The sequence below is a fragment of the Castor canadensis genome, chromosome 3, assembly GCF_047511655.1.
Source record: "Castor canadensis chromosome 3, mCasCan1.hap1v2, whole genome shotgun sequence".
NCBI lineage: Eukaryota > Metazoa > Chordata > Mammalia > Rodentia > Castoridae > Castor > Castor canadensis.
The window spans coordinates 178,419,748-178,447,684 of NC_133388.1; the positions used below are offsets into that span (position 1 = coordinate 178,419,748).

A 27,937-nucleotide genomic window follows, 5' to 3' on the forward strand; every position below is an offset into this window, starting at 1 on the left:
AAGGTAACAGAAAAGATACAAAGATACAAAGGCAGAATGATTAATTAAAAAATGTTATTTATTAAACAAGTTAAATACAACTAAAAGTATATTTAAAAGTCTAACATTATTGGATCCCTTCTGAAGTATTTATTAGGGGAAGAAGAATTTTGTCAGTCTTTTATAATGATAAGGGAAATGAAAACTGAACAGATACAAAACACATTCTTAAGCAAACAATAAGGAACATAGTAAACTGAGAAATTAAAAATAGAAACACACAACCATACAATCTGTTAACTATGAACCAAAACGTTTTATGTTTTTAAAATGCTTCGGATATATTCACATGAGGACCAAATTGTTAATAAACACATACAAACTCACCTTTTTAAGGTATCATATTTTGTATTAGACAGAATAACTTTAGAAAGAATACGTGTGGGGTGTGTCAACTGTCCACATTTAGCAAAACATATTTTACATATGAACATACTCACTTATACTTAAGACAAAACAAAACTTGTAAATTAAACATCTTGATTTGAAAACAGCTGTGGATATGGTTGTTTTGCTACATTCCAACATCATAATTGCCAAATGTGTTATCAAGAGATAGTTTGTCAGACTTAACAAAAAAAAAAAAAAACTTCTTCCAAAAATGTTGGTATTCTAGGGTAAAAGGAAATGCGTTCTTCGCCCATGTATTACGGGGTTTAGCTTCTATGGTTAACACAAAAGTAGTGCAAGAGGGAAGAGGTCCTAGAGGAAGCCTCTTTCTTTTCAGTAGTTCCACATGGTGTTACACAGTATTTCAGTGGAAACAGCGGTTATACCACAAATTTGGCAGTTGCTTTTGTTTAAAACGTAACTTTGTCCCATAACATCCGTCAAGGCTTTCTAACATAATTGACTTTGGCAGTACACATAGAGACCATGATGTGAACAGGGACTGCCAGTGGACATGAGGCCTTTCTTGTTAAAAGAGTTTGCTCTGTGTGTATGTTTTGAGGAGGAAACAAGGGATGAAATAGTTTATCCAGAACCATAGAACACATTTTCCCAACTAGTCCTCAATTATATAAATGATGTAAATCAAATGTCTAGAACTTAAATGGATTCTCAAATTGTATAAGAAAGGCAATCTTTTACCCCCTCCTACATTATTCATAGAGGAAAAAGCTTTAGTTATATATTCTTCTGATACAGGGAAAAGGGCTCTTTGTCCCTGTCTCAGTCTGAAAGAGAAGGAGAACGGACAGACCTGCCACTGGCAGGGCTGGAAAAGGTGAAAGGCTCCTTGTCTTTGTCTTTGCTGTCATGCTTGTGCTTGTGCTTGTGCTTATGCTTGTGCTTCTTTTTCTTTTTCTTGTGCTCATGGTGATAGTGGTGATGGTGGTCACTGTGTTTGGAGGATGTAGATTCCTTAGCAAATACTGAAAGAGGAGTCGTTGCTGCAGGATGCATACTCATCTCCAAAGGTGATTGTTCTTTACCTTCAGAATTAAAAATACTCAAATGAATTCCTGTTACTAGTAAGGAAACTAAAGAGGTATCTGATCACAACATTATGGAAAGAGGAATTCCTAAGTGTTTATCACTTCCACCAGGAATGAGAGAAGTATCTAAGAAACACAAGTAGTTACACAGAATTTTCAGCATTTTGGTCAGGAAGTTGAATATCTTAGTTCCTTAACAACCTATACAAATTATGATATATACCAACCAAATCATCTTTTGGACATTATTGTTTTATAAGTATTAAAAGGAAATAATAATGACTATATAGGTTAAGACTTAACATTAGTCAATGAAAACATAATTTGTTCAAATATAGTCCTGTTTCAATATATTATGAGGGTGTGGGGGAGTGGCAATATTTTATTTGTGCTATTTAGAGAACTACTAATACACAAACCAGCAATGCTAACCAGGATAACTGATAATCTAACTGATATCTTAGTGAAAATCAAACATTCCTATAATTTCTGGGAGTACATAGGAAAAAGTAAGCTCTTATTCCTTAATTCTTGAATATAGTTCAAGAAACTCAGAAAAGAAGGGGAGGCTATATAGGGCATGATCTTACATAAAGACAAGAGTCCTGCCAGTAAAAAAGAAAGGAACTAAGGATTAGGGAACCCATGTTCTACACGAGATTGTCCTGTTTGCCATTAGCATGTACTTTATCCCTCATCCTACATCAAATGTCCTACAAGTTCTGTCAGTCTATCAGCCTAGAAATTGATAGTAGTTTTCAGATTCTAGTGTGTAAGAATTTCCTTCTTATTCCAGACTCATGGGCCTAGTATCCTTAAACCATCCTCTGAGAAATGATTATCTCTGTTTTCCTATAGGTTAATGGTACCTCTTTACATGCAGCAAACTAAGTAAGAAAGTCTGAGATTCATTTCAGATTCCCTCCTTTCCAGATCTAACTGGTCACCAAATCTAGCTGATTCTCACAAGCATCATCTCTTAAATCTGTTCCCATGCCAATCCTGTCTGCAGCTGTATTGGTTCAGACCACCTGATCTCATCTAGATTCCAGAACTAGTCTCCTATTAACTAGTCCGTCAACCTCAAGTGTCTTATTCCTAGGCCATATTTTACGTTATTATGCAGCAGTAGTTCTCAGAGTGTCAGAGGTGATTTTGCTTTTGAAAAGGTTATTGACAATATGTGGAAAGATTTTTGGTTATTACAACTGCAGTGGGGAGAAAAAATGTTACTAACATCCTGCAGTAGAGGCCAGGGATGCTGGCATATGAGGTACTGGACAGCCCCCCACAACAAAGAATTATCATGCCTGAAATATCAATGATGCCCATGATGGGATCCCTGCTGGATCCTGCTTTGGTTTTAGTTATCTTCCTAAAACCAAAGCTCATAATGGTTTCCACTTAAAAAACTCAGTTGGTTCTACTAATGAAATAAAAGCCTGGACTTCAGTGTAGGGGTTTCAAAGAAATATGTCTTTAAATCCAAACTAGCTCAAAACAAAACAAAACAAACACCAGGCTTTTTACTAAAATAAGACTTCAATGCAGCAGTTTCTTCTTTTATAAAAAGTAAAATGTTTCTTTGGGACATTTCCTAAAACTTCCATAAGGCATTAGTACCTTCCTGTTTCTACAGTGTAATACAGATGAAGAAATTAAAGCACAGAGAGATTAAGTAATTTACTCAATGTGGTACTGACAGATCTGAGCTACAAACCCAAACAGTCAGTGCTATGCATGCCACAGAGCCCATCTGCATGTACACAGGTGGCACTGTTTCTTTTGATCTTTTAGTCTCTTCCACTAGACTGACAGCTTCTTGAGAACAGGGTGCTATTATGCTTTTTCATCTCTATGCCCTTAGCGTATACGACAATTTCTACAACCCTGCGCCACCACAGCCCTGACAGAGCTTGTTGAACAAATGAATCAATTAATGTAACAGAATGACAGTTGTGTTTCTTCTCAACTAGGATGTCAGGTCAACTAAGTACAAGTAAATGTAATTTGAAGGTCACTAATTTTGAGGGAAGAGAGATAAGGCACAAAAACCACTATAGATCATTCATTCAATTGGTATTTATTGACTACTGTACTTCTTTTGTGCCCAGCATTGTTTCTATATTTTTAGAACTAATGAACAAGTGATCTCTCACTTCTGACCTCATAGATTAGTCACATTTTACTATCACTATTTATACACATATGTGTGTGTATATATGTATATATATGTGTGTGTGTGTGTGTCTGTGTATACATATGTGTGTATATTATGTTCTGGTGTACTGAGTTTGAACTCAGGGCCTCACACTTTCGAGGCAGTCACAAAATATTTTTATACTCATAACTTTTTTTTTGGCAAAGTCAACATTAGCACTACTGCAAAGGCTAAATATTTATAGAGAGAAGCAAGCTTGGGGGTCTGTGTTTTCTATAATAACTGGTACCTAGATATTCTCCAGATTCATAGTTTGAGTCAAATATGCTACTACATAATCATAATTTCAATTTTAACTGAATTACACAAACATGTTCCTGATATGTAAATATGGGAAAATCTAACACAACACTGAGGCAGATAATAAGGAGTAAAAGGACATTAAAGTCACATGAATAATTAAGCTTCCAGCTATCATTTAGTCATTCACATCAACAGACTTTTGCAACTTCCTATTTGGCTGTATGTACTCTTGGGAGTCTGAGGTCCTTCCTTGCACTGAAAGAAATTTCAGCATCCAATCCTAAACACTTGCCAAGCTACTTGAGTTGCAGAGAAGTCAATAATTATATTGGAACCTGTATTGCTCAGCAGAGACAATTGCCAAATAGACAAATGAGTGTTTGTGGGTATACTCTTTTCCAAGGAATACTTACGATTACTTCAAAAGGAATCCAATCCTTTGTCTGGGGGACTAATAGTTTGTACTAAGGATGCACTGAGTATAAATCTTGAATTTTTCTTGATTAGAACGGAGTCTATTGAGAAGACAATGGATTAGCTACCTGCAATGTTCAGGTGTTAAGGACCAAGGCTCCTATGACAAAAGGCTGACTCCAGGTCTGGAGCAGAATATTAATAAGATGAGCCTGAAACATAGGTATAATAGCAAGGAAAAGTCTTATTAAATGGGAGGCTTATGGAAGAATGAAGAGGAGTGAAGTACATTACACACACACACACACACACTCTTTCTCATATGTGCATGAAGATAGCATAATGAAACCACCAAAAATCTGATTTAAGAAATACATTGTAAATATGAGGGAAAAAGAAAAACAAATGGACTGGAAACTTTAGATTTAAAAAGCTACAAATAATGTATTAGCCAACTGCAATGTGGAATTTATTTGGACACTAATTTAAACAAATGCACTGTTAAAAATAAAAATTGCATTTATGAGTTAACTGAAATTTAAAGTGATGGGTATTTAATGGTATGAAAGAATTATTAAGTTTTTAGGTATAATATTACTGTGGTTGTGGTCTGAAAGTCCTACTTTTTAGAGTTACATGCTAAATTATGAATGAAATGATAAGATTTACTTCAAAATAATTCAGGTAGAAATGGGTAAAAGTATAGAATGAATAAACAAGACTGACCATGAGCTGATCATTATTAAAATTAAGTAACAGATACATGAAGTTCATTATACTCTTTATAATTTTCCATAATACAGCAGATTTTTTTTGCAGGGGTGGGGGAATCCTGGGGCTTGAACTCAGGCCTTGCGCTTACCAGGCAGGTGCTCTAGTACTTAAGCCACACACCCCCAGTATAAAGTACTTTTTTAAAAAAGGAGAAATTAAGGCAATTTGGCAATATGAAAATGTTAAATGTTGATTTTCTTTGACTTGGATCATTTCTAGAAATTTATAGCATTAGTACACTTATGTACATGATGTGTAAAGACATGTATACAAATAAATTAAAGAGTTTGAGACATCTGACCTAATGCTATACTGTCACTACAATTTTTAGCTCTTAAGTTTTCATTTATTATAGCTAATATATATTTTTCATTTGTTTTCTCCATCTTTTCTGAAAAACTTTTGCCCAGGCTAATCCAAAGTGACAACAAGTATAATTTCCTTCTCATGTGGATCATATTAACAATCATTTTGGACATACATGAGTTTACTTTCACAGTAATGTAATGAGGTCATGTACAGAACCCCTATCAAGAAAATGCAAAATTAGCATCCCCTTGACATAAATATTTACATGCGTAATTTGCATTTCATTTCAGAGGTTTATAAGATACGTAAGGACTTGAGGCCCACTCACAGTAACACATCATTCATTTTTAAGCTAACGAAAGTCCTTTTGGTTGCTTGAAATACATATTTCTATTTTAGACTTAGCAGATGTATCAGAAGAAACACAGTTCAAAACTGAAATATTTAGTTTTGTTGCTCTAACATAAATCTTCCCTGAAGACCAACTAAAACACAGGTTAAGAGTTAGTTGCAGTCAATTTAACAAATGTATAATAAGCAGAAAGAGGTACTTAATATAAGCCTAATGTGGAAGCTTTTCAGACCATCCGATAAAAGTGCTGGTAGGAAACAGTAAATAATCTGCAAAGACTATTCACATTCACATTAGGTCTATGTTTAAATTTAACATTAGGAATTTTAACTATTAGAAAAAGTATAAAGTCTGTTCTTTGGATTCTTCTGATTGTTGTAAAAAAGAAAAATGTTGAGTTATTTCAGTATAATTAAAGGATAAAAATTCAAGGCTTCTTTCATATTAGATTTCAAAGCAAAGACCTCTAGGGAAAGCTTCTAACCTTTAAAAAATTGTTTTAATTTTAAAAATTCGAGTGTTAGAATTGTGTTCTTCTGAGTTATGCAAGAAGGGTTTACACAATACAGCAGCCAGAACTAGGCAACTGCAGAAGCTCTCCTCCTCTTCTTCCCCACAGAAACCACAAGGGAATTCCCTCTGCTCCCTGTTCCCCTTACCCCTTCTCTGCTCTTCATCACTGAAATCCCAGCAGCAACCTGGGAGACAGTCCTGTCACTGCCACCACAGTTTGTTCAACCCCATCACTAAGGGAACCATACAGCTCTTTCTGCATATTGTCTTCCTTACCTCAGGAAAGGGGAAGGGAAGAGTAATGAAGGATAACTTACCCCAATGGCTTAAGCTCTCACCCCCATATGATCTCACCCTAAAACATTCTTCTTACTATCATGAGCAAGAAAAGGGAATTTTTTTGGGGGGGGGGGAGGGATAAAAAGTAAACCACTATTATCCTCTACTTAATAGTGTATCCATTCTTTATCTTGGCTAAGCCAAGATATCCCTTTTTTATCCCTCCTAGATGAGGCCCATAACACATTTCAGCTCTTAATCAATTCAGTTCTCTGGCTCTAAATCTAAGGAAGCAGGGGACCCCAACTAAACAGCCTTGAACCTGAGGAAACAGCTTAATGAGTAGGCACACTACTGGGTGCAGTAAAAGAGATCAATGACTTGGAAAGCACATGCTTTGCCTGAGAGAGTGTCTCAGTTACATCTTTTCAAAAAAGGGTGGGAGTCTAGATTTTTATGTGCACTCTCTTTTTATTCAACTAGTTTAAAACTTTTTATAAGACTTACCCAGACTGAATAAAAGATGCCTCAGCTGGATGAGCTGAATATGGCTCCCCATACTCCATATGTGCTCTTTAATCTAGAACTCATAAACTGCAGGGAGGTTAGAGCTTGCCTTACCACTGTGCTACCTCTCTCTTATGAATTCCCAACTCAACCTCAGACTAAAGTGGCTACCAAAGGAGGAGACCCCCAGCTCCTACTGGCAGAAAGGAAGAGAGGAAATGCCTTTATGCACTGCCAACTCTACTTGACTTTACTGGGCTAGGGTATAGTTCCATTTCTGATCTCCCAAAAGATAGCGTCCTAAGTGCTTACTCTCACAAAAACACTGCTACATATACCAGCTAGATTTGATACTTCTATTCTTCATGTGTAGCATACGTTAAACAGGCTTTTATTGGGCTAGTTTGGGAAAGTTACTTATCTAAACCTTTGGAATTCTACTCTTTGTAAGATGAAGGCTTTCTAAATTATAAATAATATTACTATTGAATTTTAAGATGTGCTCAATGCTACTGATTTGCATTAACACATTTCAAGGAAATTATAAAGGTTTATTAAAGAATACATGAAAAATTAAAGTTTAACAGATCAATCCCTACAACTGGTATTTTGCCTCAGGATAAAAAAGGGTCCTAGGTGGAGAGCAGGGAAGGCTAAAATTGCAATGCTTTCCTATTCCCCACCATCAGCCCTGTATCTTTGTCTCCTGTCTCCAATATGATGTGATGAGAACTACAACATCGTGTAGGGAGATTACAAAATGAAACACAGTAACAAACTGAAAATGGATTTTTAAAAGCAATATGGAACAGTGATACAAAAGCACACTGGCGGGCACAAAAACATGTTAAAGATTTGCTTCTACATAGGTTAACATGCCACATGACTAAGAAAATTCACACAAATGCATTCAAAGTCTTTTTGGAATAGGACTTGATTTAATTCTTGGAAATTTAGACAGAATTTACTTTTTAAAGCCAAGGATGCATCATTCTCAAACTATTAAAAAACTGTGAAATTCTGTAAGCTTCATAACTTCTACAAATACAGAAAATTTTTCATGCCTGGTAAAAATTTAACAGGTGTACTACTAATAAAGCAAAATTATCATAAAAGTGAAATTAGACCCAAGAGAAAACAAGAACTGGGGGAGTAGCCTAGTGGTCAAGTCCTTGATAGCATGCATGAGGCCTGGGGCTCGAGTCCCAGAACCACAAAAAAAAAAAAAAAAAAAAAAAAAATTTGTCAAAGTAAATAACAGTTTTCAGCTGATTTTCACTTGAAACATATGTCCATTACAGTAAATGCAGATAGCATACAAAGAACTATAAGCAAACAACAGTCTATGGTCTCAAAATAAGTATTTTGAGGTGTTGCTTTTGTTTAATGACTCCTATTCATCACAGTTGATCCCTAAGCTTCTCAAATCAGTAACAGTACTCGTGTTTATATCAGACCAATCATGGCTTATATAAACAAAATCCATCAATTACTGGAGTCATAACCAGAAATTCACAGATTTTTTAAGTCTAACGACATTTGGAAAAACTATTCTTTAAAAATGATTTTGCTTGTGTATCTTGTTTTTCACTCCCTATCCTTTCAATACTTGAAGACTTAATCTTTGTTTCATGGAAGTTTATCAGCATCCCATGTTTACTCTTTGCATGGATTATAATCTTCTCTTTGAAAGAAACAGCAACAGATGAACAGAATAAGCAGGAAACCATCAAGTAGTTGAAGTAAGAAACACATGTGAACTGAATTGCCTTTCAAAAACTTAAGTGTAATTAATATGGAATAATATAAAAGACAGAACATGTCAAAGTTTTCTAGGCATAGCATCAAGTGTTCATGAATGAATCACTAATCATAGGTGGGGGATCAGTGGTAATTTCTGTATTTTACAAAGGTATAATGATACAGATTTCAGTTTCTATTTTTCATAATATTTAGAAAAAGCACTGCAAGGAAAAACAGTAAAATGTTCATATAAAAGGCATAATGAGGGGTGACTTCTTCTCATTTATTTTTCTGTTATTTCCAAGTTTTCTGTAACAGAGAGCACAGTACTTCTGAAATAGGAAAAAACTCTATTTTAAAACAGCTTTGGGTTGAGTGTGGTGGCTCATACCTGTAGGCCCCAGCTAATTGGGAGGTAGAGATAGGAAGATTTCAGTTCCAGGACAGTGTCAATAAAAATGTTAGTGAGGCCCTAAACCAGGGCATTGTGGGTAGATCTGTAATCCCAGCTACTTGGAAGGATGCTGTCCCAGTCGAACCAGGGGTGGAAAGATGGAGGTTGGGGGAGGAGTGGGAGATGTATCTGAAAAGTAACTGAAGAAAAAGGGCTGGAAGCAAGGTTCAAATGGTAGACCACTTGCCTAGCAAGCCCAAGTCCCTCAGCTCAAACCTTAGTACTGTCAAACAAACAAACATTTTAACATTAGAGAATGTAAAGCAAACATATTGAAAGAAAAACAAGTTCTAAGATCTTTTAAAAGTATTTTTTAATTGGTAAAGTAATTCTATGAAGTTTATAGGTTTGTCCGTGAGTGGAAAAAAATAATTTTACCTGTTCCCTTACGGGTAAGTTCCATACTCCACTGGGGTTTTGTGGTGGGAGTGACGTCACATCCTGATGAATGCTGGGGTATTAAAGCAGATCGGGAGCTAACTGGTCGATATTTAGAGAGGCCTACAATGCCAAATGAGAGGAAAAAGATAGATTTCTTTGTTTCCTGAGAGAAAGGCTTGACAGGATTTTGCAAGTTAGCCTTAAAACCAGAAGCGGTCCAACCACAATAAAATTCTGATAATAAAAAGAATATTATTGAAAACTACTAAAGATCTCATGTAATTCAATCCATTGTCATAGGTCCTATAAGCTTCAATCTGAGGACAATGCACCTTTGAGGGGCAGTAAGTTTGAATGTATATATTAGACCCTATATTTTACACAAGAACCATTTCATGTATTTTATTATTTATGAGGAACTCTGCATAAAGTTTGCCTGCCTCCCCCCAAAATTTGATAATTGGCCCTTAGTTGGACATTCCTTTGGTGTATCATCCAGGGTAAATCATTTAACATCTCTGCTCAACTGAGAAGAGTAGATAATTGTTAAGTTCTTAATAAATGCCAAATTCATGACCTATCAGTTTTCAAATATTTCTTAGGCTCATATTCTATCTGAAGCGAAATTCTATTAGCTCATCTTAGATTACTACATAGTAAAATATAACCTAGGTCCCTAAATAAAATTAAAACAGAAAGTCAAATAAACAAAAAGCAAACAGAGGTAATGGGGACTTTAGCATAAATGTAACTTATTAAGAAAATACATTAAGCTGGGTACCAGTGGCTCATGCCTGTAATCCTAGCTACTCAGGAGGCAGCAATCAGGAAGATCTTGGTTCGAAGCCAGCCCGGGTAAATAGTTAGTGAGACCTTATCTCACAAAAACCTTTCATAAAAAAGGGCTGGTGGAGTGGCTCAAGGTGGAGGCCCTGAGTTCAAGTCCCAGTACCACAAAAGAAAATACATTAAAAACTTCACTCAAATTGTAAAGATAACAAAAGTCAACCACCACGGGATATGATTAGGCAAATAGACAAAAACTCGTAATAGAAAAAAAAAACATTAAAAAGTAAGCTTGAGCCACGCTGAGAAGTTGATTTTCCCTATTTTCCTCCTTCTCTTCTGACTAATAATAAACCTTAATTCCTTCTCTTCAAAAACCTGCTCTCATTATTTGTAAATGGTAGATTGGCATTGAGGCCAGGGGACTGGTTTTCTGGTAATAGAATAACCTATAAGAAATAAAAATTATAAACAACCTAAATGTGTAGCAACAGGGACATAATGAGATATAATAACCCTATTATATCAACTCAATAGTATCTTAGGTAGTATTCCCAAAAGAAAACATGGTGTTGTGAGAAATGCATGTGAAAATCTGTGATATGGCTAGGAATGGTGTCTAAGGCCTCTAATCCTAGCTACTTGGGAGGCAGAGATCAGAGGGATTATGGTTCAACACCAGCCCAGGCAAAAAGTTAGCAAGATCCCATCTCAAGGAAAAAGCTGGGTGAGGTGTCTACCCTGTTGTTATAGGTATGAAGGAAACTTAAGTAGAAGGACTGTGGTCCAGGATAGCAAGGGTAACAAAAAGCAAGACCCAACTGAAAAATTAAAAAATTGCCCAAAGCATAAAGGGCTAGGAGCATGGCTCAAGTGGTCCAGCACCTGCACAGGAAGTAGGAGGCCCTGAGTTCAAATCCCAGTACTATCAAAAAAAGAAGTCTATGATATAATATTACACAGAATAGTCAGACAAAAAGCCAAAGCAGTGTTATAGGCAACAGTAACTTTAGTTTAAAAAGTTTATATGCAGTAATAGTTACTTTATTAAGAATAACCTAGGCATAATGTTTTATTTTGAAGCTAAGCCTACCACTTATGTGCATAAACAAGAAATTAAATCTTGTTTAATTTCATCTTGTTCATTCTTCAGCAATCTGATGAATGGATTTTATGAAAGCTAATTCAAAAGTATGCCAAATATTTTTTAAAGATCAAAATAAAATAGCAAATAAAAAGAAATACTTTTAAAATTAATTATTTTGCCAATATATGTTATAACCTCACACAATATAATATTTATACTGGCTACTTTAAACTTTGAATTTATTCATTTGAAAATAAGGCAACAGTTGCCAGGCACTGGTGGATCACACCTGTAATTGCAGCTACTTGGGAAGCTAAGATTGGGAGGATTGAGGTTAGTTGGGGCAAATAGTTCATGAGACCCCCCATCTCTAAAATAACCAGAGCAAAATGAGGAATGGCTCAAACAGAAGAAAGGAGGGAGGGGGGGAGAGAAGGAGAGAGGGAGGAAGGCAGGCTTGCTGGCTCCTTGGTTAGAATGGAGGTAACATGTAGGCAATTTTCCACCTCCAAAGAGACTGCAGTACGTTGACCTTACCTGGAGTTGATGGCCTTTCAAGCATGTTCAGATGATGGGAAATGAAGGCCTGGCTATCATGAACAGTGTCCATATCAATCTCCTCTTCATCTTGAGAATTTGAAAACTACAACACACACACACAAACAAAAGAATAAAGGCAACATTACATCACTTTCCATTTGGATCTTAGCTTTTAGGAAAGTGGCAGAGAAGCCACAGTACTCCTCCATATAAAAGTAAAAGGAAAAGTAGTCTCTTTTCCTCAAAAGGTACTGAGAGAAAGATGATGTGGTCCAGCCTCCAAAAGAAGCTGATTAGAATTTACTGGAAATGCAGCAGCAACTAAAATCTATTCCTATATTGTGGGAAGAAGTAGTGAGCTATGGTGGAATGTGCACACAGTTCCTCCTGCAAACAGAGAAGAAATGTGTGATAACAGAAATTAAACAACTGGTGAGAATGTCTTAGAGGGACATTTGAGTTCTTTTATGATTTAGTCTGTCCCATATGTTCCTGCTAAGAAAAAACTACTGCAAATATTCAACAAGGTTTTTAAGAAGGTGAATATCCTACACTGTTAATACAGGTTTAACCTGTATTTCTTACTCTGATTTTGAGTTTGACTTTACTGCTATCCTCATTCTTCTCCAGTATTTGACCAGGTTCTAGTGGGGCCCCCAGTGGTGTGTCAGCCTTCCTCTTCACTCCCTGCTGATGTGCTGATATATTACATGATGCTTCCTTGGCAAGGTGATCATCTTCCTGCGGCAATATTTAAGATCAAAATTAGATTTCTAAATACAAGTAGCTCATATTATAGCCAAAAACTAATAGCTGTAACAATCATGCAGATTAGAGCATGCCCGGTGCTAAAAGTTATCAGCAATGGGCTTAAATTTTTAACTTTTTCTGCCTGTTTTTCTTTTCTGGGGAAGAAGGAAGTACTTAAGTGACCTTTTAAAGTTAAGAATGTATCTTTTTGGTGTTATTTTCTCCTCATATCCTAAAGTATGAATATGAATAAACTAACATATATGGGCAAGAATTATAAACATATTTATTTTCACAGGTTCATAAATATTTATATCTGAAAGAATTCTTTAAGGAGACTCTTTTTCTCTATGTAAGGGTTTGTCTTCTTTATAACCCAAAGTGTAGGACACAGTCTAAATTTACAACAAGAAAGTGTGATTATATTTCAGAGATTTTAATTATATAAGTAAATTTTAAAATGATTTATTACATTGAAAGAATATGAGTTTTAAAGTACTGAAACACCAGTAGGGAATTTCCAGTCAAGTAATCTGGTCTAAATATTGGTGAAAAATGAAGCTTGAAATATTGGAGACATTTTGCCATAAGTCAGAAAATTGTTTCTGGAAAATGTTTTTGCAGTAAAATGATTAATATGTATCCTACTAATCTTTTCATAAAAAGTCTGGCAATTTCATAATGCAGAGCTAGGAATAAAAGCTTCTCTGAAAGCAAACATATACAAATATACTAAAATTTTAAAATGTAATGCATTGTCTCCTCCTAAATGAGCAGATTATTTATTTACATTCAATAAGATTTGCTGGGCACTTACCATCTGTTCACAATTGTGCTAGGTATTACATAGTCATAATTAAAAAAAAAAAAAAAAGACAGGTCTCCTGTGTTCAAACAGCTTGCCATTAACACATAAGGACAACACAGGTTAATATATAATGGGGTAACTATTCATTTTTATATTCTGCTCTTCAGAAAAGAAATTCTACACTCAACATAGAAAAACAGTGTGTTGTTACAAAAAGAGTAAGGAGACTGACTGTTAGCACGTCATTTGTCATGTTCAGGTGTGTGGCTGATAGTATCTTTTTATGAACTGTAAAGCACTAAACAAATGTCAGCCAATGCCATGTTTTCAAATGGCACAATGAACTTAGTGGATAAAAAAATTAACTGGTTCACAACAAGAAATTATCTTTTCTAGATGGCTCTTTAATAAAACTACATTTTCCATAGTACATGTGATTCTTACAGGGTTATGAAATCCAACTAGCTGTGTATGACTGCTTGGATTACTTGCAGCTTCTTGGTTGCCTGCTACAGTTTCTGGAATTATGGTAGGATTCAAGACAGCTTTTTTCTCCTTTAGATTAAGAACCAACCCAAGCTCTGGCAAGGGTAAGCAGGATGGTCTACTGAGGCCAAAAAGTGTGAAATATAAGTCCACAGCACCACACCGCAACCTCCAGTCGTGTGAAGTACCTAAGAAGTAAATAAAAGAAATTTCATCATCACATCTTTATTATTATGAGATCAATGTTAGACATTAAGTAAAATCTAATATTCAAAAAATATTTTCCTGGCCTAAAGTCTTCCTTTTAATCCTTCCTCCTCAGCACTTACTCTACATTCATTCATTCTCTATCCATCTTGTCTGATTCCCTTCATTAATAGTGTGCTAGGAAAACAGCATTCTACAAGTCTTCTTGTACCCTATCACTGAAACAAATTCTCTTATCTCTAGAACTTATTACTTTTGGGTTTTAAATACATATGGTAAGAAAATACATAGCTACTTGAAATAAAATAATTCTAAATATAGACTTATTGTAGAGGAAGAAAATATTTTGCTAAACACCTTTATATTTGTGTTGTACTAAACAGAACTGAAGATTTAGCTTGAGTGATTGCCTAGCAAATGTGAGGCCCTAGTTCAAACTCCAGTACCACTAAAAAACAAAACAAAACAACACACATACACACAAAAAAACCCCAGAAATGAGCACACACAGGGGTGACAATAAGTAGTAATCACGTACTTGAACAGCTCTTTATGAGCTGGTAGAGTGGCTCAAGTGGTAGAGTACCTGCTTAGCAAGTGTGAGGCCCTGAGTTCAAACCCGAGGACCACCAACAAAGGAATAAATAAAAAGAAGAAGAAATTCAGTTTAAACTAGTTAAGAGACTCCAGGTAAGTTTTTTGATTTCTCTGAGTCTAAGATCAAACCTTACCCAACAGCAACAATAAGCCAAAGTACACTGACAGACCTCTCACTTTGCTTTTCTATAAGCAGCATACTCCAGGTAGACACTGCCATACAGTAAAATTGACTGACAAAATGAAATTTGTAAACTAGGGTTATATGATTTCTATGGGTTCTGGTTGGATTTTAAATGATCTCAAGTTTTTAAAACACATGAATCTGGAATTTTTCTCAATAAGAAAAAGGAAAGCTATAAAGACTTAATTATCACCAAGAACTCTGATTTCAAGAGTACCATAATGTTTAAAAAGGAGAAATAAAAAAGGGGAAAGGTGCTACATCACTCTCACAGCTTCATGCAGCACCTCTCAGGGGCTGTCTGTAGTGGCTCAGACCCTGTCACACACTGACTGGCCTCCCAGACCTTCCTTTAAAATCTGGGTGGAAACCTTCAAAACCCTGCAACTCTTTAATTCTGCCAAGTCTTTAAAGCCAATATCACATAAAGGACACCAAAGTCCAGCACTAGCTCTCATACAGTAGCCTGGTACCACTATAACCACAGCCATATTGCCCTCTGAGTGCCTGAGTGATGAGGCACCATGAACCAAATCCCGGGAAACAAATTCCTAGATAGCCCTGTGCTGGCAGGGTGCCCAGGAGATCTTTCCTCTCAAGGGAAAAATTTTTCAAATGAGTTTCTTCTTTCACACCCTTAATCCTGGATAGGTGGGGTCCAGCCAGTTCCTAAACCACACTTTCAGTCCAAATCTCAATCTCTCTTTTTTTCTCCCTGCCTCCCTCCCCCAACTTCCCCTCCCCTTTCTCCTCTCTCTCTATGTATATATTGGCAGTCTGAAGCTTGAATTCAGGGCCTTGCACCTGCCAGGCAAACACTGTTTGATGCACTTGCTTGGCTTCTTTTTCGTGGTGCTAATCTCTTCAGAAACCTTACATGGACTTTTCTGACCAAACTGCAAAATTTTCAAGTCTTTCTACGCTGTTTTATTGCTCCCAATTCTCACTGTAAAGCTGGCTAAAAGCAGCCAGAAATATCCAAGTCACAGAGTGAATTGTGAGTTGCTTTGAAATTTCCTCCTACAGATTAATCTGTCATCTTTAAACAGTCTTCAGCAAAGTCGCAGGACACAGCAAGACACAGACAAAACGTAGGTAAGTTTTTTGCCACAACATTGTACCAAGAATGACCTCTAGTTCAATTTCCAACAGATTTTTTGTTCCCACCAGAAACCTCATAGGCAAAATTGTTACTATCCGCATTCCCACTAGCATTCTGTTTCCTGACACCCTTAATCATACATTAAGCTTAATCATACATTAAGCTTTGCTGACAGCATCCAGGGCTTCACTAGTCCGTATTTCCCAAATTTTTGAATTCCTCCCACAAACCAGTCCCAAAGGCTTCTTAAACACATGGTCAGGTAGTCATAGCAATGACCCCACTTCTTCTCTGGTACCAATTTTCTAAGTTAGTCAGACTTTTTGTCACTGTGACAAAATGTCTAACAAAACAACTTAAGGAGGAAAGATTTATTTTGGCTCAAGGCTTCAGATGTTTTAGTCTACACTCCTTGGCTCTGTTGATTCTGAGCTGGAGGTTAGGTAGAGCATCATGGCAGCAGAAGGAGAGACTAATCACTACATGGCAAGCAGGAAGAAGAGATAGAAGAAGGAACCAAGGATCAGGTATAATCTTCAAAGACATATCCTTAGTGACTTACTTTCAGCTAGTCTCCACCTCCTAAAGTTTCTACTACCACCCAAAATAGAACCACCAGCTGGGGACCAAGTGTTCAACAAATGAGCCAACCTATGAGGGAATTTCATATTCAAACCATAACAGAACCCATAAGGAGAGGAATTACAGTTTTACTAGTTCACAGTAGGAGGAACACTGTGCTAGGCACTTTGTGTGCTGTATTGCCATGAAACAACTCTCATCATTCCTATTTGGGACATTTTCAGCTTGGCTCCTGTGTGATTAGCTAAGACATACAATATTGGTAGAACCAAAAGAAAGAAACAAAAGCTCCTAATGAGAATCAGGTTTTTCTACCAGAAAAACTAGAAATGGAAAGAACAGGACACAGTGAAAGTAAGGACACACTGCAAATCATTTTCCTTCTCTGTAATATACATATGTAGACACTTTGATGGCCTGATATTGCCTTATTTTTGTAGGCATTCATTATTCTCTTCCTCCAAGCATTTACTCATGTAAAGATTCCATAAAGGACACATTATCAAATTCTTTGCACTTTTATTAACAAAGGCTGGAGGGGTTCAACATTGTGAGGAAAGAGGAGGAATGCTGACAAAGATGAGCAATAAAGTCTTTGGCAACCCAGAATGGCTGGTTCTGTGTATATCTATCCAACATGCAGCAAGAAAAGGACTGAGACTTTGGGATTTTATTAATAAGGAAAACTAGAATGGTTTGTTGGACATAGACAAGTTTGGAAGAAAACTGAACCTTGCATATCAATAGTGCCTAATCATGTGTGATACAAATAACCACCTTGAACCTTTATATGTCATGAAAACAAGACATGCAATTGCAAAATCCTTACAGTTTACAAATTAGTATTAAAAACAAATGGAAAAGTCTATTTTGATGAGCTAGGGTTTTTGTTTTGTTTTGGAAAATCTGGATAAGAATGAGTGGATGGCATGGCAAAGGCTGCTAAATGCCTAGAATATGACTTGTTACTTCTTAGCTCTGTGTGGGCCTTTTGGTTTCAGTAGGCCTTCTATTGGGAGAAGGAATGAACATCATTATTTTGCACATGGTTGTGGTGTTTTTTACTCTAAAATATTATGTTCTCCAGATCAGAACTGCATTAGGACAAACCCCTTAAAACAGTAAATCTGCTTCTATCAAAAAAAAAAAAATCCTCTCTTCATTTTCCTACATAACTACTATTAAAACTGATCAAGCCAAAAAACTGTTAATGGACTGGGACATGGCTCAAGTGGTAGAGTACCTGCCTGGTAAGTAAAAGGCCTTGAGTTCTAACCCTACTACTGCCAAAAAATAAAATAAATAAATAAAACTACTTAAAAGAAAGCTCACTTTAAAAGCCTCTGTTTTCAGAACATTTCTGCATAAACCTAGCACTTCTAATTGACTACCAACGCTTAGAAATTTGTACGAGGTTGAAGACTGGTAGAATGGCTCACATCTGTAATTTCAGCTACTTGGGAGGCAGAGATTAAGAAGATGGCAGTTTGAAGCCAGGCGAGAAAAACAGTAAGCAAAATCCCAACTCAACCAGTAAGATGGGCATGGTGGCATACCCTTGCCATCCCAGCTATGCATGAAGCACAAATAGGATCATGGTCCAGACCAACCCAGGCAAAAACACAACAACCTATCTGAAAATTAATTAAAGTAGAAAGGGCTGGGGGTTATGGCTCCAGTTACAGAGTATCTGCCTAGCAAATATGCGGCCCTAGTCCAAATCCCAGTACCACCTAAAAAGGAGAAGAGGGGCCTAGCAGTATGGCTCAAGTGCTACAGCATCTGTCTAACAAATGCAAAGACGTAAGATCAAACCCCAGTCCTACAAAAAAGAAAAAGAAGTGTGTATAAGGTTGAGCCAGATAAATACAACTGTCACTGGGTATTAATATTCTGATCTCTATCTTACACACTAAGGAAAAGCAGAAAATTCATCTATATTTGTATGTGTGTATGAATATATTATTTCCCAAAAAGCAAATTAATGTGTTTTAAGGATGCACTGGGGAGAGAGACATAGAAGGGAAGAACTTTGAAACCTTCTAATGTTATTATCAAGATTGTTTCATTTCCTTACTCTGAAACCTGGCAAATCCTGCCAAACTGAATTAAAAGTTGTTCCTCATTCTACCCCCCTACGTACAGCTGTAAACTTTCAAACACTAAAACTTATGATAGGAATAACCAGCCTTCAATATACCAAACAATGACATTAATGTTTTTATGTCACTCTTAAGCAAAGTGCCAAATATTAAAGAGCAACTTGGGAGTAATGGCTAATATTTCCTTTGCAATTATTTCCACAATGAAGGCCTGTATCTTCAGAAATGAAAAAAATCATTCTTAACAAGGCAATACCAGAATTATGTATGTCTTAAAAATATCCAATTCTTTGGTTTTTACTTGTTAACTTTTGTCATGGTGTATAATTCAGTACCTTACTTTAAAGTTATAAAAGGCAGGATCTTCTATGTTTAGAATTGTGGAACAATTTCTTTTGGGAAGGAAAATAATTTCTTTCAGCATGGAGAAATAAAAAAAGGTAGCACACAGAGCTTATAGAAGTCAGCCAGAGCCTAACTGCACCTGCTCCACACTGCCCACAGCATAAAATGCAAGCCCCTTCAGATTTGGATCCCAATCTATCTTTCCAGGTAACACTGCTTTCAGAATGTGAGGATTTTATACATAATCCTCTAAATGTCTTTCTCCTGCTGGCAAACTACTCCCTATTCCTCAAATGCCACCTTTCCATGAATATTCTACCATTCCAGACAAGACTCATGGCTCCTTGAGAAGTGTGCTCTCTTTAGTTTAGCAACTACCTCTTTATACTATAATGTACCTGTCCCTAAGTTTCTCTTTCCATTAAACAAAGTTAAGACAAAAAACGTCTTTGTAGCACAAAACAGCATAGTGGCAAACAGAAGGCACTTCAAGTAGTAACTAGTAAATAAATTAATGTATGAAACGTTTGGAAATGTTTGTCCTTAGACAATGATATTTTCAGTTAAAAATAAATCTACTTAAGATTCTTAAGCAACTAAGGACATCTATATAATTAAAGAATCCTTTTCCTTAAAAATGTTTACTATCTTTCTATGGAGGATTATTAATTTGAAAGCATTATGGGAACAACTCTATGGCATCATTGTAAACAACTGAGGAAGTCTGAATATGGGCTATATACTGGGATAGAATGTGATAAGGTATCTTATACCTTATTCTTGGGAGAATGTCCTTACTCTTAGCAGTATACTCTGAAGTATTTGGGAAGAGGCTTATGATGTAACTTAGTCTCAAATACTTAAGAAAAAAAGAGGGTATACAATACTCACAGATCTATAAATGTAGACAGAGACAGAGAAGTAAAAGGAGATAAAGTAAACATGATAAAATTTTAACTACTAGGGACTGAATTGAATATATAGTATTATTCATTATACTGTTCAAACTTCTCTAAGTCTTCAAATTTTTAGAAAAAAAACACTGGGATTAAAAAGTTACAAATATGGTCTGGGGGAACAGCGCAAGCACAAGGTCCTGAGTTTAAACCCTAGTACTGACAAAAAAAAACCCCTGGGTGCCGGTGGCTCTTGCCTGTAATCCTAGTTACTGGGGAAGCAGATATCAGGAGGATCGCAGTTTGAAGTCAGCCTGGGCAAATAAATAGTTCATGAGACCCTATCTCAAAAAAACCCTTCAGGAATCAAAGATGGCAGTTAGGGTAGGGAATCAGAAATTCTAAGCTCCGTGACTCCAGAAACCAGTCTGAGACTTCAGAACCACACTTGGATAATTCTGATTGCTTCTAGCCAAAATAATAACCACCATCACATTATAGATGCACATAAAATTCAAAGACTGACCCTTAAATCAGCCTTTAATTGTATCTAACAGCCACAAAACTCCCCTATGGCATAGCCAGCAAGGCATGTCTGGCCCTGTGAAAAAAGTCCCCTGGCTGTTTATCTATTTTTTTTTTTTGTTTCTTTCTCCCAAAAAGCAGAAGACAGAGCATCAATCAGAATCAAACTCTGCGACATCCTGTGGAAAGCCTCGTTATGCAGCACCACACTGAGAAAACTGACACCATTCTCCCCACCAGCCAGCTCCAAAGCTGCTTGCATGACTCTGCAGAACAAACAGGTGAGAAGCATGCACTACAGGACTCCCCCACCCACCCTGCAGGGAACATAATCCAGCACAGCCCCTGGGCAGACCGAACCCTCCCCCCAACAAACAGAACAGCATAAACAACAAACTGTAATCTAACACTGACAGCAGAGGTGGGGTGGAACTCTCAACCTGTCCTGGAGAATGGGGATGGGGTGGGTGACAGACCAACCTCCCAGAGGAGCTGCTAGCATTCAGCAGCGGACAGGAGATGCACAAAGGCTGACCTGAGGTGGGAGCAGGGCAACAGGTCAACCCCTCAAAGTGGGGCAAGGGATGGGTCCTGGAGCTGATCTCTTGGGACAGAGGGCAGCAATCAAAACTAAACTGCCCACCTTGCTGGGGAAGCGCTGACCAAACAGTTGCAGCTGAAGGGCAACTCAGCTACCACCTGGTGAAAAACAACAACTCTGACCACCCTGCACAAACTGGCAGACTCACATCATCTCCCAATTGCAACTAACCCTGTAGAAAGAAGGAACAAAGTACTACTCACAGGCCAGTCACCTGGTGAGACCACATCAGAGGTCCTGCTTGGATGCCAATAAACAGGACTGGATGCTTAAGGACTAACTCCAGAACTTTTACCAAAAAACTAAACTTTTTGTTGTTCCTGTACTTTGTGTTTTATGTTGTGCTTCTTTTTTTTTTTTTTTTTGTGGGTTTTTTTTTTCTGTATCATTAATTTCACCATCACTAATTTCTTTTCCCATTCTTACCCCCACTTTCCCTCCTTTTCCTGTGTTACAACCCATTGTTCTCCCTCTGAACTACTCTTTCTACCCCTTTTCATTCATTCTCTCCTCGTCTTCACCGCCTCCTGTTATCCCCCCTTAACCTGTCATCACACTATCCTCCCTTCCTACACATTCACTATCTCCTGACTACCTACTGTACCAACTATACACAACACCAGCCCCCTGCAATCCCCTGACACAAGCACCCTCTACTACAACAGAAATACACCCAAACACACACAAGGGCCACAAAACCCAGTAGCCACCCATGCCTCCTGCCCCACCCACCCACCCCTTTACCCACACCCCTCCTTTTAGTGCTACCGTTACCAATTTCCCAAATTTCTATATCTAGTTTAATAACCATTACCTCCCCAACTCCCACTGTTTTTATCACCAAGAGGTTTCCTATATCATATGTAAACAACTGGTCTGGCATTGAACCTGTGAATTTGTTATTTCTAAATTACACCTCCAGGCCAGAGACAAAAAGAGCACATCAACCTAGCTAACAACCAAGTCAGTCACAACACAAAAACTAAATCAAGGGAAAGAAAACAGGCAATCAATGCCATCAACTATCCTACTAAGAACATAGTTGCACAGCACCAAGTGGAGCGATGGGAAGAAGAAAAAGGAATGGAAATCACTCTCCTCAAAAAAAAAATAATTCAGTATAGGACTCAGTGTGAAATGAAGAAAATGGATAGCCAGTTCCTGACCCCAACAAAACAATGATAAATGTCACTAAGGAGTCTGGTGACATGCATAAAAAAAAACATCAAGGAAGAAATCTTGGAAGAACTCTCTGAGAAATCCATGAGAAGATACCAGACATGGTTAACCAGAATGTACAAGATGTACTCAAGAAATTTCAAGACACCAAAAATGAAGAACATGAAAAGGCACAGAAACAAATAAATGAACTCAGAGAGGACTTCAACAAACACCAAAGTGAAACAAAGAACACTATATATAGAAAGATATACGAATTAAAGAAGACAACACAAAATATAAAAGAGGAGTTGAACAAAGATATGGAAAACCCCAGAAAAAAGATTTAAACAGAAATCTTGGAAATAAAAAGTCCCTTTAGTCAAACAAAAAAACACATTGGAAGGCCACTCCGGCAGACTAGAACAAGTGGAAGACAGAATCTCAGCGCTCAAGGATAAAATACAAATTAAAAAGAAAACAACTCAAGAGCTCCCACAAAAAAAATATGCAAGAACTCAGTGACTCCATCAAAAGACCAAACCTGAGATCATGGGCATTGAAGGAGAAGAGGTGCAAGCCAAAGAGATACATAATATATTCAATAAAAAAAATTAACAGAAAATACTCAAATCTTGAGAAAGTTTTACCCTTTCAGGTACAGGAAGCCTTCAGAACACCAGAGACCTGACCAAAACAGAACCTCCCCATGGCATACTGTCATTAAAACAACAAAAACAACTAAATGGCAGGAATCACCACATATCTATCAATATTAACACTGAATGTCAATGGACTCAACGTCCCTATCGAAAGGCACTGTTTGGCAAACTGAATTAAAAAGGAAGATCTGACAATCTGTTGTTTACAGGAGACCCATCTCATTGACAGAAATAAGCACTGACTTAGGGTGAAAGGCTGGAAGATTTACCAAGTCAATGTCCCCCCAAAAGAGGCAGGATTAGCAATACTTATAACAAAGTAGACTTCAAACTAACACTAGTCAAACATGATAAAGGAGGATACTTCATACTAATAAGAAGGGCAATACATCAAAAAGGAAATAACAACAATCAAGCTATATGCACCCAAATGTCAGCATAACCAGTTTCATTAAACATACACTATGGACTTAAAAGCACATATAGACTCCAACACAGTGGTAGTGTGAGACTTTAGTAGCCCTCTATCACCAATAGATAGATTATCCAAACAAAAAATCAACAAAGAAATATTAAAACTAAATGACACCATAGATCAAATGGACCTCACTGATGTCTACAGAATATTTCATCTAATAACAGCACAATACACATTTTTCTCAGCAGCTCACAGAACTTTCTCCAAAATAGATCATATCTTAGGGCACAAAGCAAGTCTCAGTAAATACAAGAAAACACAGGTAACCCTCTGCACTTTATCTAATCACAATGCATTAAAACTAGAACTCAACAACAAAAACAACAACAAAAAATACACAAATAATTGGAGGCTGAATAACACATTGTTCAACCATCTGTGGGTCACAGAAGAAATAAGAGAGGAAATAAAGTTTCCTGGAAGTTTATGAAAATGAAAATACCACCTACCAAAACTTATGGGACACAGCAAAGGCAGTCCTAAGAGAAAAGTTTATATCCATAAGTGCAAATATTAAAGGAACAGAAAGATCTCAAATAAATAACCTAATACTACATCTGAAACTCCTAGAAAAACAAGAACAAGCAAAACCCACAACAAGCAGAAGGAAAGAAATAATAAAAATAGGGGCCAAAATTAACAAAATAGAGAACAAAAAACCCATACAAAGAATCAATGAAACAAAAAGCTAGATATTTGAAAAACCCCTGGCAAACCTGATTAAAATGAGGGAAAAGACCCAAAAAAATCAGAAATGAAAAAGGTGAGATAACAACAAACACTAAGTAAATCCAAGGAATCATCAAAGACTACTCTGAGAACCTATATTCCAATAAATTGGAAAATCTTGATGAAATGGACAAGTTTCTAGATACTATGACCATTCAAAACTGAACCAACAGGACATTAACCACTAAACAGATCTATAACATGTAATGAAATTGAAGCAGCAATAAAGAGTCTCCCAAAAAAGAAAAGTCCAGGAACTGACAGATTCTCCACTGAATTCTACCAGACCTTTAAAGAAGAACTAAAACCAACACTCCTTAAAATTTTCCATGAGTAGAAAGAGAAGGAACACTGCCCTAGCTCATTCTATGAAGCCAGTATTACACTCATCCCAAAACCAGACAAGGACACATCCAGAAAGGAGAACTACAGGCTTTAATGAACTCTTTAATGAACTTTTTAATGAACTCTTTAATGAACACTGATGCAAAAATCCTCAATAAAATAATGGCAAACTGAATCCAACAACATATCAGAAAGATCATTCACCGTGACCCAGTCGGCTTCATCCCAGGGATGAAGGGATGGTTCAACATACACAAATCTATAAATGTAATATAGCACATTAAAAGAAGCAAAGACAAAAACCACTCAATCATCTCAATACATGCAGAAAAAGCCTTTGATAAGACTCAACACCACTTCATGATAAAAGCTCTAAGAAAACTAGGAATAGAAGGAATGTACCTCAACATTATAAAGGCTATATGTGGGTTGCAATACACACATGCATGGAAGCAATGCTAGGAATCTCTCTGTATAGCTATCTTTATTTCAAACTAGCAAAACTCTACATCTTTGTCATTATCGCTTACGTTTTCTCTTCAACAAAACTGGAGAACTAGAGGGCGGAACAGGTTCTGCCTTGAAGTGTGGAGGTGGGTGACCTAAACAATGTATAGCCATTTTATATTGTTTTAAATGTAAAACCAATAAGATAAAAAAAAAAAGAGAGAAGAAAAAACCGTTCACAAAAAAAGGCTGGTGGAGTGGTTCAAGGTCTCAAGTTCAAACCCAAGTACTGCAACAAAAAAGGGTTAAGATATCAGATATGTGTCTGAACTTTATATAAACATACACAATACACTCTGTGTGTGTGTGTGTGTGTGTGTGTGTGTGTGTGTTCAAAGCAAGATCTGGTGGATTATTAGATTATTAGAGTGCCTACCTCCCAGGATTTAAGGCTAAATGGAGTCACATACCACCACATGGAGGATGTGTGCAGAAACTAGGCAGTTCGTGGGATCTGAAGCGTTAAGTCTGGGAATCTTCCTTCTGTTACAAGAGCATCACAGTGACTCAGTTATCAGCAGCCCAGTTTCTGTACCTCTCTTAGTTCCAATTCCTTCTTGTGTATGTCTAAACTGAATATTACTAATATAAATTGGAATATGAATTTTCCAAAAACTATGAATATCACCTCCCTTCCTCCCTCTCTTTCATTTCCCTCCCTATCTTCAGTACTTAGGATTGAACACAGAGCCTAATGATTGCCAGGCAAGTATTCTACAACTTGAGCCACACTTCCAGTCATTATGGTTTTAGTTTGTATTTCAGATAAAGTTTAGTGCTAACGTTGCCCTGGCTGATCTTGGCCTCAAATCACATCTTCCTATCTCTGCTTTCCATGGAGCTGAGAGTGTAGGCATGTGCTACCATGCCCAGTCCATGAACATCATCTTATTTCATCTGTCTCACTCTCAAACTGATTTCAACTTCTAACTCCTGTTTGTGCATATTCAACCACAATTATTCTCCTACTGAAGTTTTTAAAACCAGCTAAGCAAATATTTCTACATTTGATTCTTCAAAAGCACCTAATGATTTTTTTCTTAATGACATATACTCACCCATATACTTTAAATGTATTTAACTAATTTTATAGCTAGGAAAGTCAACACACCTCAAATCAGCTTTGGATTACTCCAAAGTGAATTTGATATTTTAGCTCCTTTTGTTATTGATGAATTCTCATTTCTATTTCTTGAAAGAAGTTCAAACCCCAGTACCACAACAAAAAAGGATTAAGATATCTGATATGTGCTACTGAATTAAAAACCTGTTTTAAAATGAAATATTCCAATAATAACTCCTTTTTGAAAAATCACTGTTCTCTCACCAGAATTCATAAGTTTCCAAAGTTGATCTACCAGGGCTTCATTGCACAAGGGAGACTCCATGTTCTTTGTAAATGGAGGGTTCTTAGTCAACATGTTTAGAATCTTATGCCTGAAAGAGCAAAAAATAAAGAAATTCTTGCTGAGCCTTTACTGACTGGTGGCAACATGCGAAAATTATCTGTACTTCCTATTTTATCATTTTCCAATAGGTCTAATTTTGTGCTTAATTTAAAAAGAAATTATGTTATGCCCCAAATATTTACTACTTACTTTTTCATTAAAAAATTCCAGTGGGTATGCCTTGTCTAAATCACTTTACTGTGTAATAAGGTCTCCTTAAACTTGACTACACACCATAACCAATCTTTCCCATCCTATGGTGGAAAATACATAGCTCATGTTTTGTTTTTGTTTTTAAAACATGTACAAAAACCCTGGCCAATTAAGTATAAAAATATGTATCTTTGTAGAGCATGGAAATGGGCAGAAGTACATTGTAATAAAGCCTATAAAGAATTTTCTTCAAAATAGGCTGAGGTTGAGAAGAATCAATTAAAAGTATCCTTCTAGGTGTACCTGTTAAACTTCACTACCAGGAGTTCTTAATCTCATAATAGGTCACCTGTTTTTCATTCAAAATTTCTTCAAAACCATGAAGAAAACAAAATTTGAAAATAAAAAATATCTGATGCTATGAACAGAAGGCATCATAAAAATTGCAGGAAAGGAAAGGAAAGAAGGGTATGGCAGTAGCTTAACATTTAGTGAAGAGATAAATGAAACTAGTATCAAGTATGAGAAATTTAGTACTCTACAGAAATTAGAGTTCTTGACTATAAGTGAGTAGGAGAGAAACTGACATAATTTTTAGGGACAGGAAAACTTTGAAAAAGATGAATCTGAGACTTTTTTTTTTTTTTTTTTTTTGCAGTACTAGGGTTTAAACTCAGTGTTTACACCTTGAGCCACCCTGCTAGCCCTTTTTGTGATGGGTTTTTTTGAGATAGGGTCTCTCGGACTATTTGACCAGACTGGATTCAAACCATGATCCTCCTGATCTCTGCCACCTGAGTAGACAGGATTACAGGCAAGAGCCACTGGTGGGTGCTCAGCCTGAGACATTTTTACATTTAACAATTGGTGGCAAGACATCAAATTAGATTTGTAATTGAGAAGGATATAAGAGGAAATATGATTGGCTAAGTAATTTGTCATTTAAGGGCTTTTGGTTGTAACTTCATGGTTGTAAAACTGAAAGAGATGAATTCTGTTAACATTCTTTTGTGCTGTGAAATTAAAGACTGCATGAAATAAGACTACTAAAGGCTGTAAGAACAAAAAAGCAAAATGTGGTTATAGATGCAATTTATAGACAGGTAATACAGAAGAGAATACAAATCTTTACAGATATTTTATAAACTCATTTTCATTTTTAAAACACAATTCCTGGGCTGGTGGAGTGGC

General features: G+C 36.6%; 1 protein-coding gene across 3 annotated transcripts in view; it reads right to left on the minus strand.

Annotated features, from left to right (window-relative positions):
* Positions 1-40: 40 nt before the first annotated feature.
* Taf2 (TATA-box binding protein associated factor 2) overlaps positions 41-27,937 on the minus strand; it is an 86,501-nt gene continuing 58,604 nt past the window's right edge. For 2 of the 3 annotated variants that reach the window (XM_074069122.1, XM_074069123.1), the window contains 5 exons: positions 26,473-26,582; positions 14,084-14,313; positions 12,079-12,184; positions 9,666-9,788; positions 41-1,475 (listed from right to left, as the gene is read on the minus strand). In XM_074069122.1, coding sequence (XP_073925223.1) covers positions 1,213-1,475; positions 9,666-9,788; positions 12,079-12,184; positions 14,084-14,313; positions 26,473-26,582 — 832 coding nt within the window. In that variant the 3' untranslated portion in view covers positions 41-1,212. Of the gene's footprint in view, positions 1,476-9,665; positions 9,789-12,078; positions 12,185-12,666; positions 12,823-14,083; positions 14,314-26,472; positions 26,583-27,937 lie in introns of all 3 variants that reach the window. The other variant, XM_074069124.1, reaches the window with a different exon arrangement.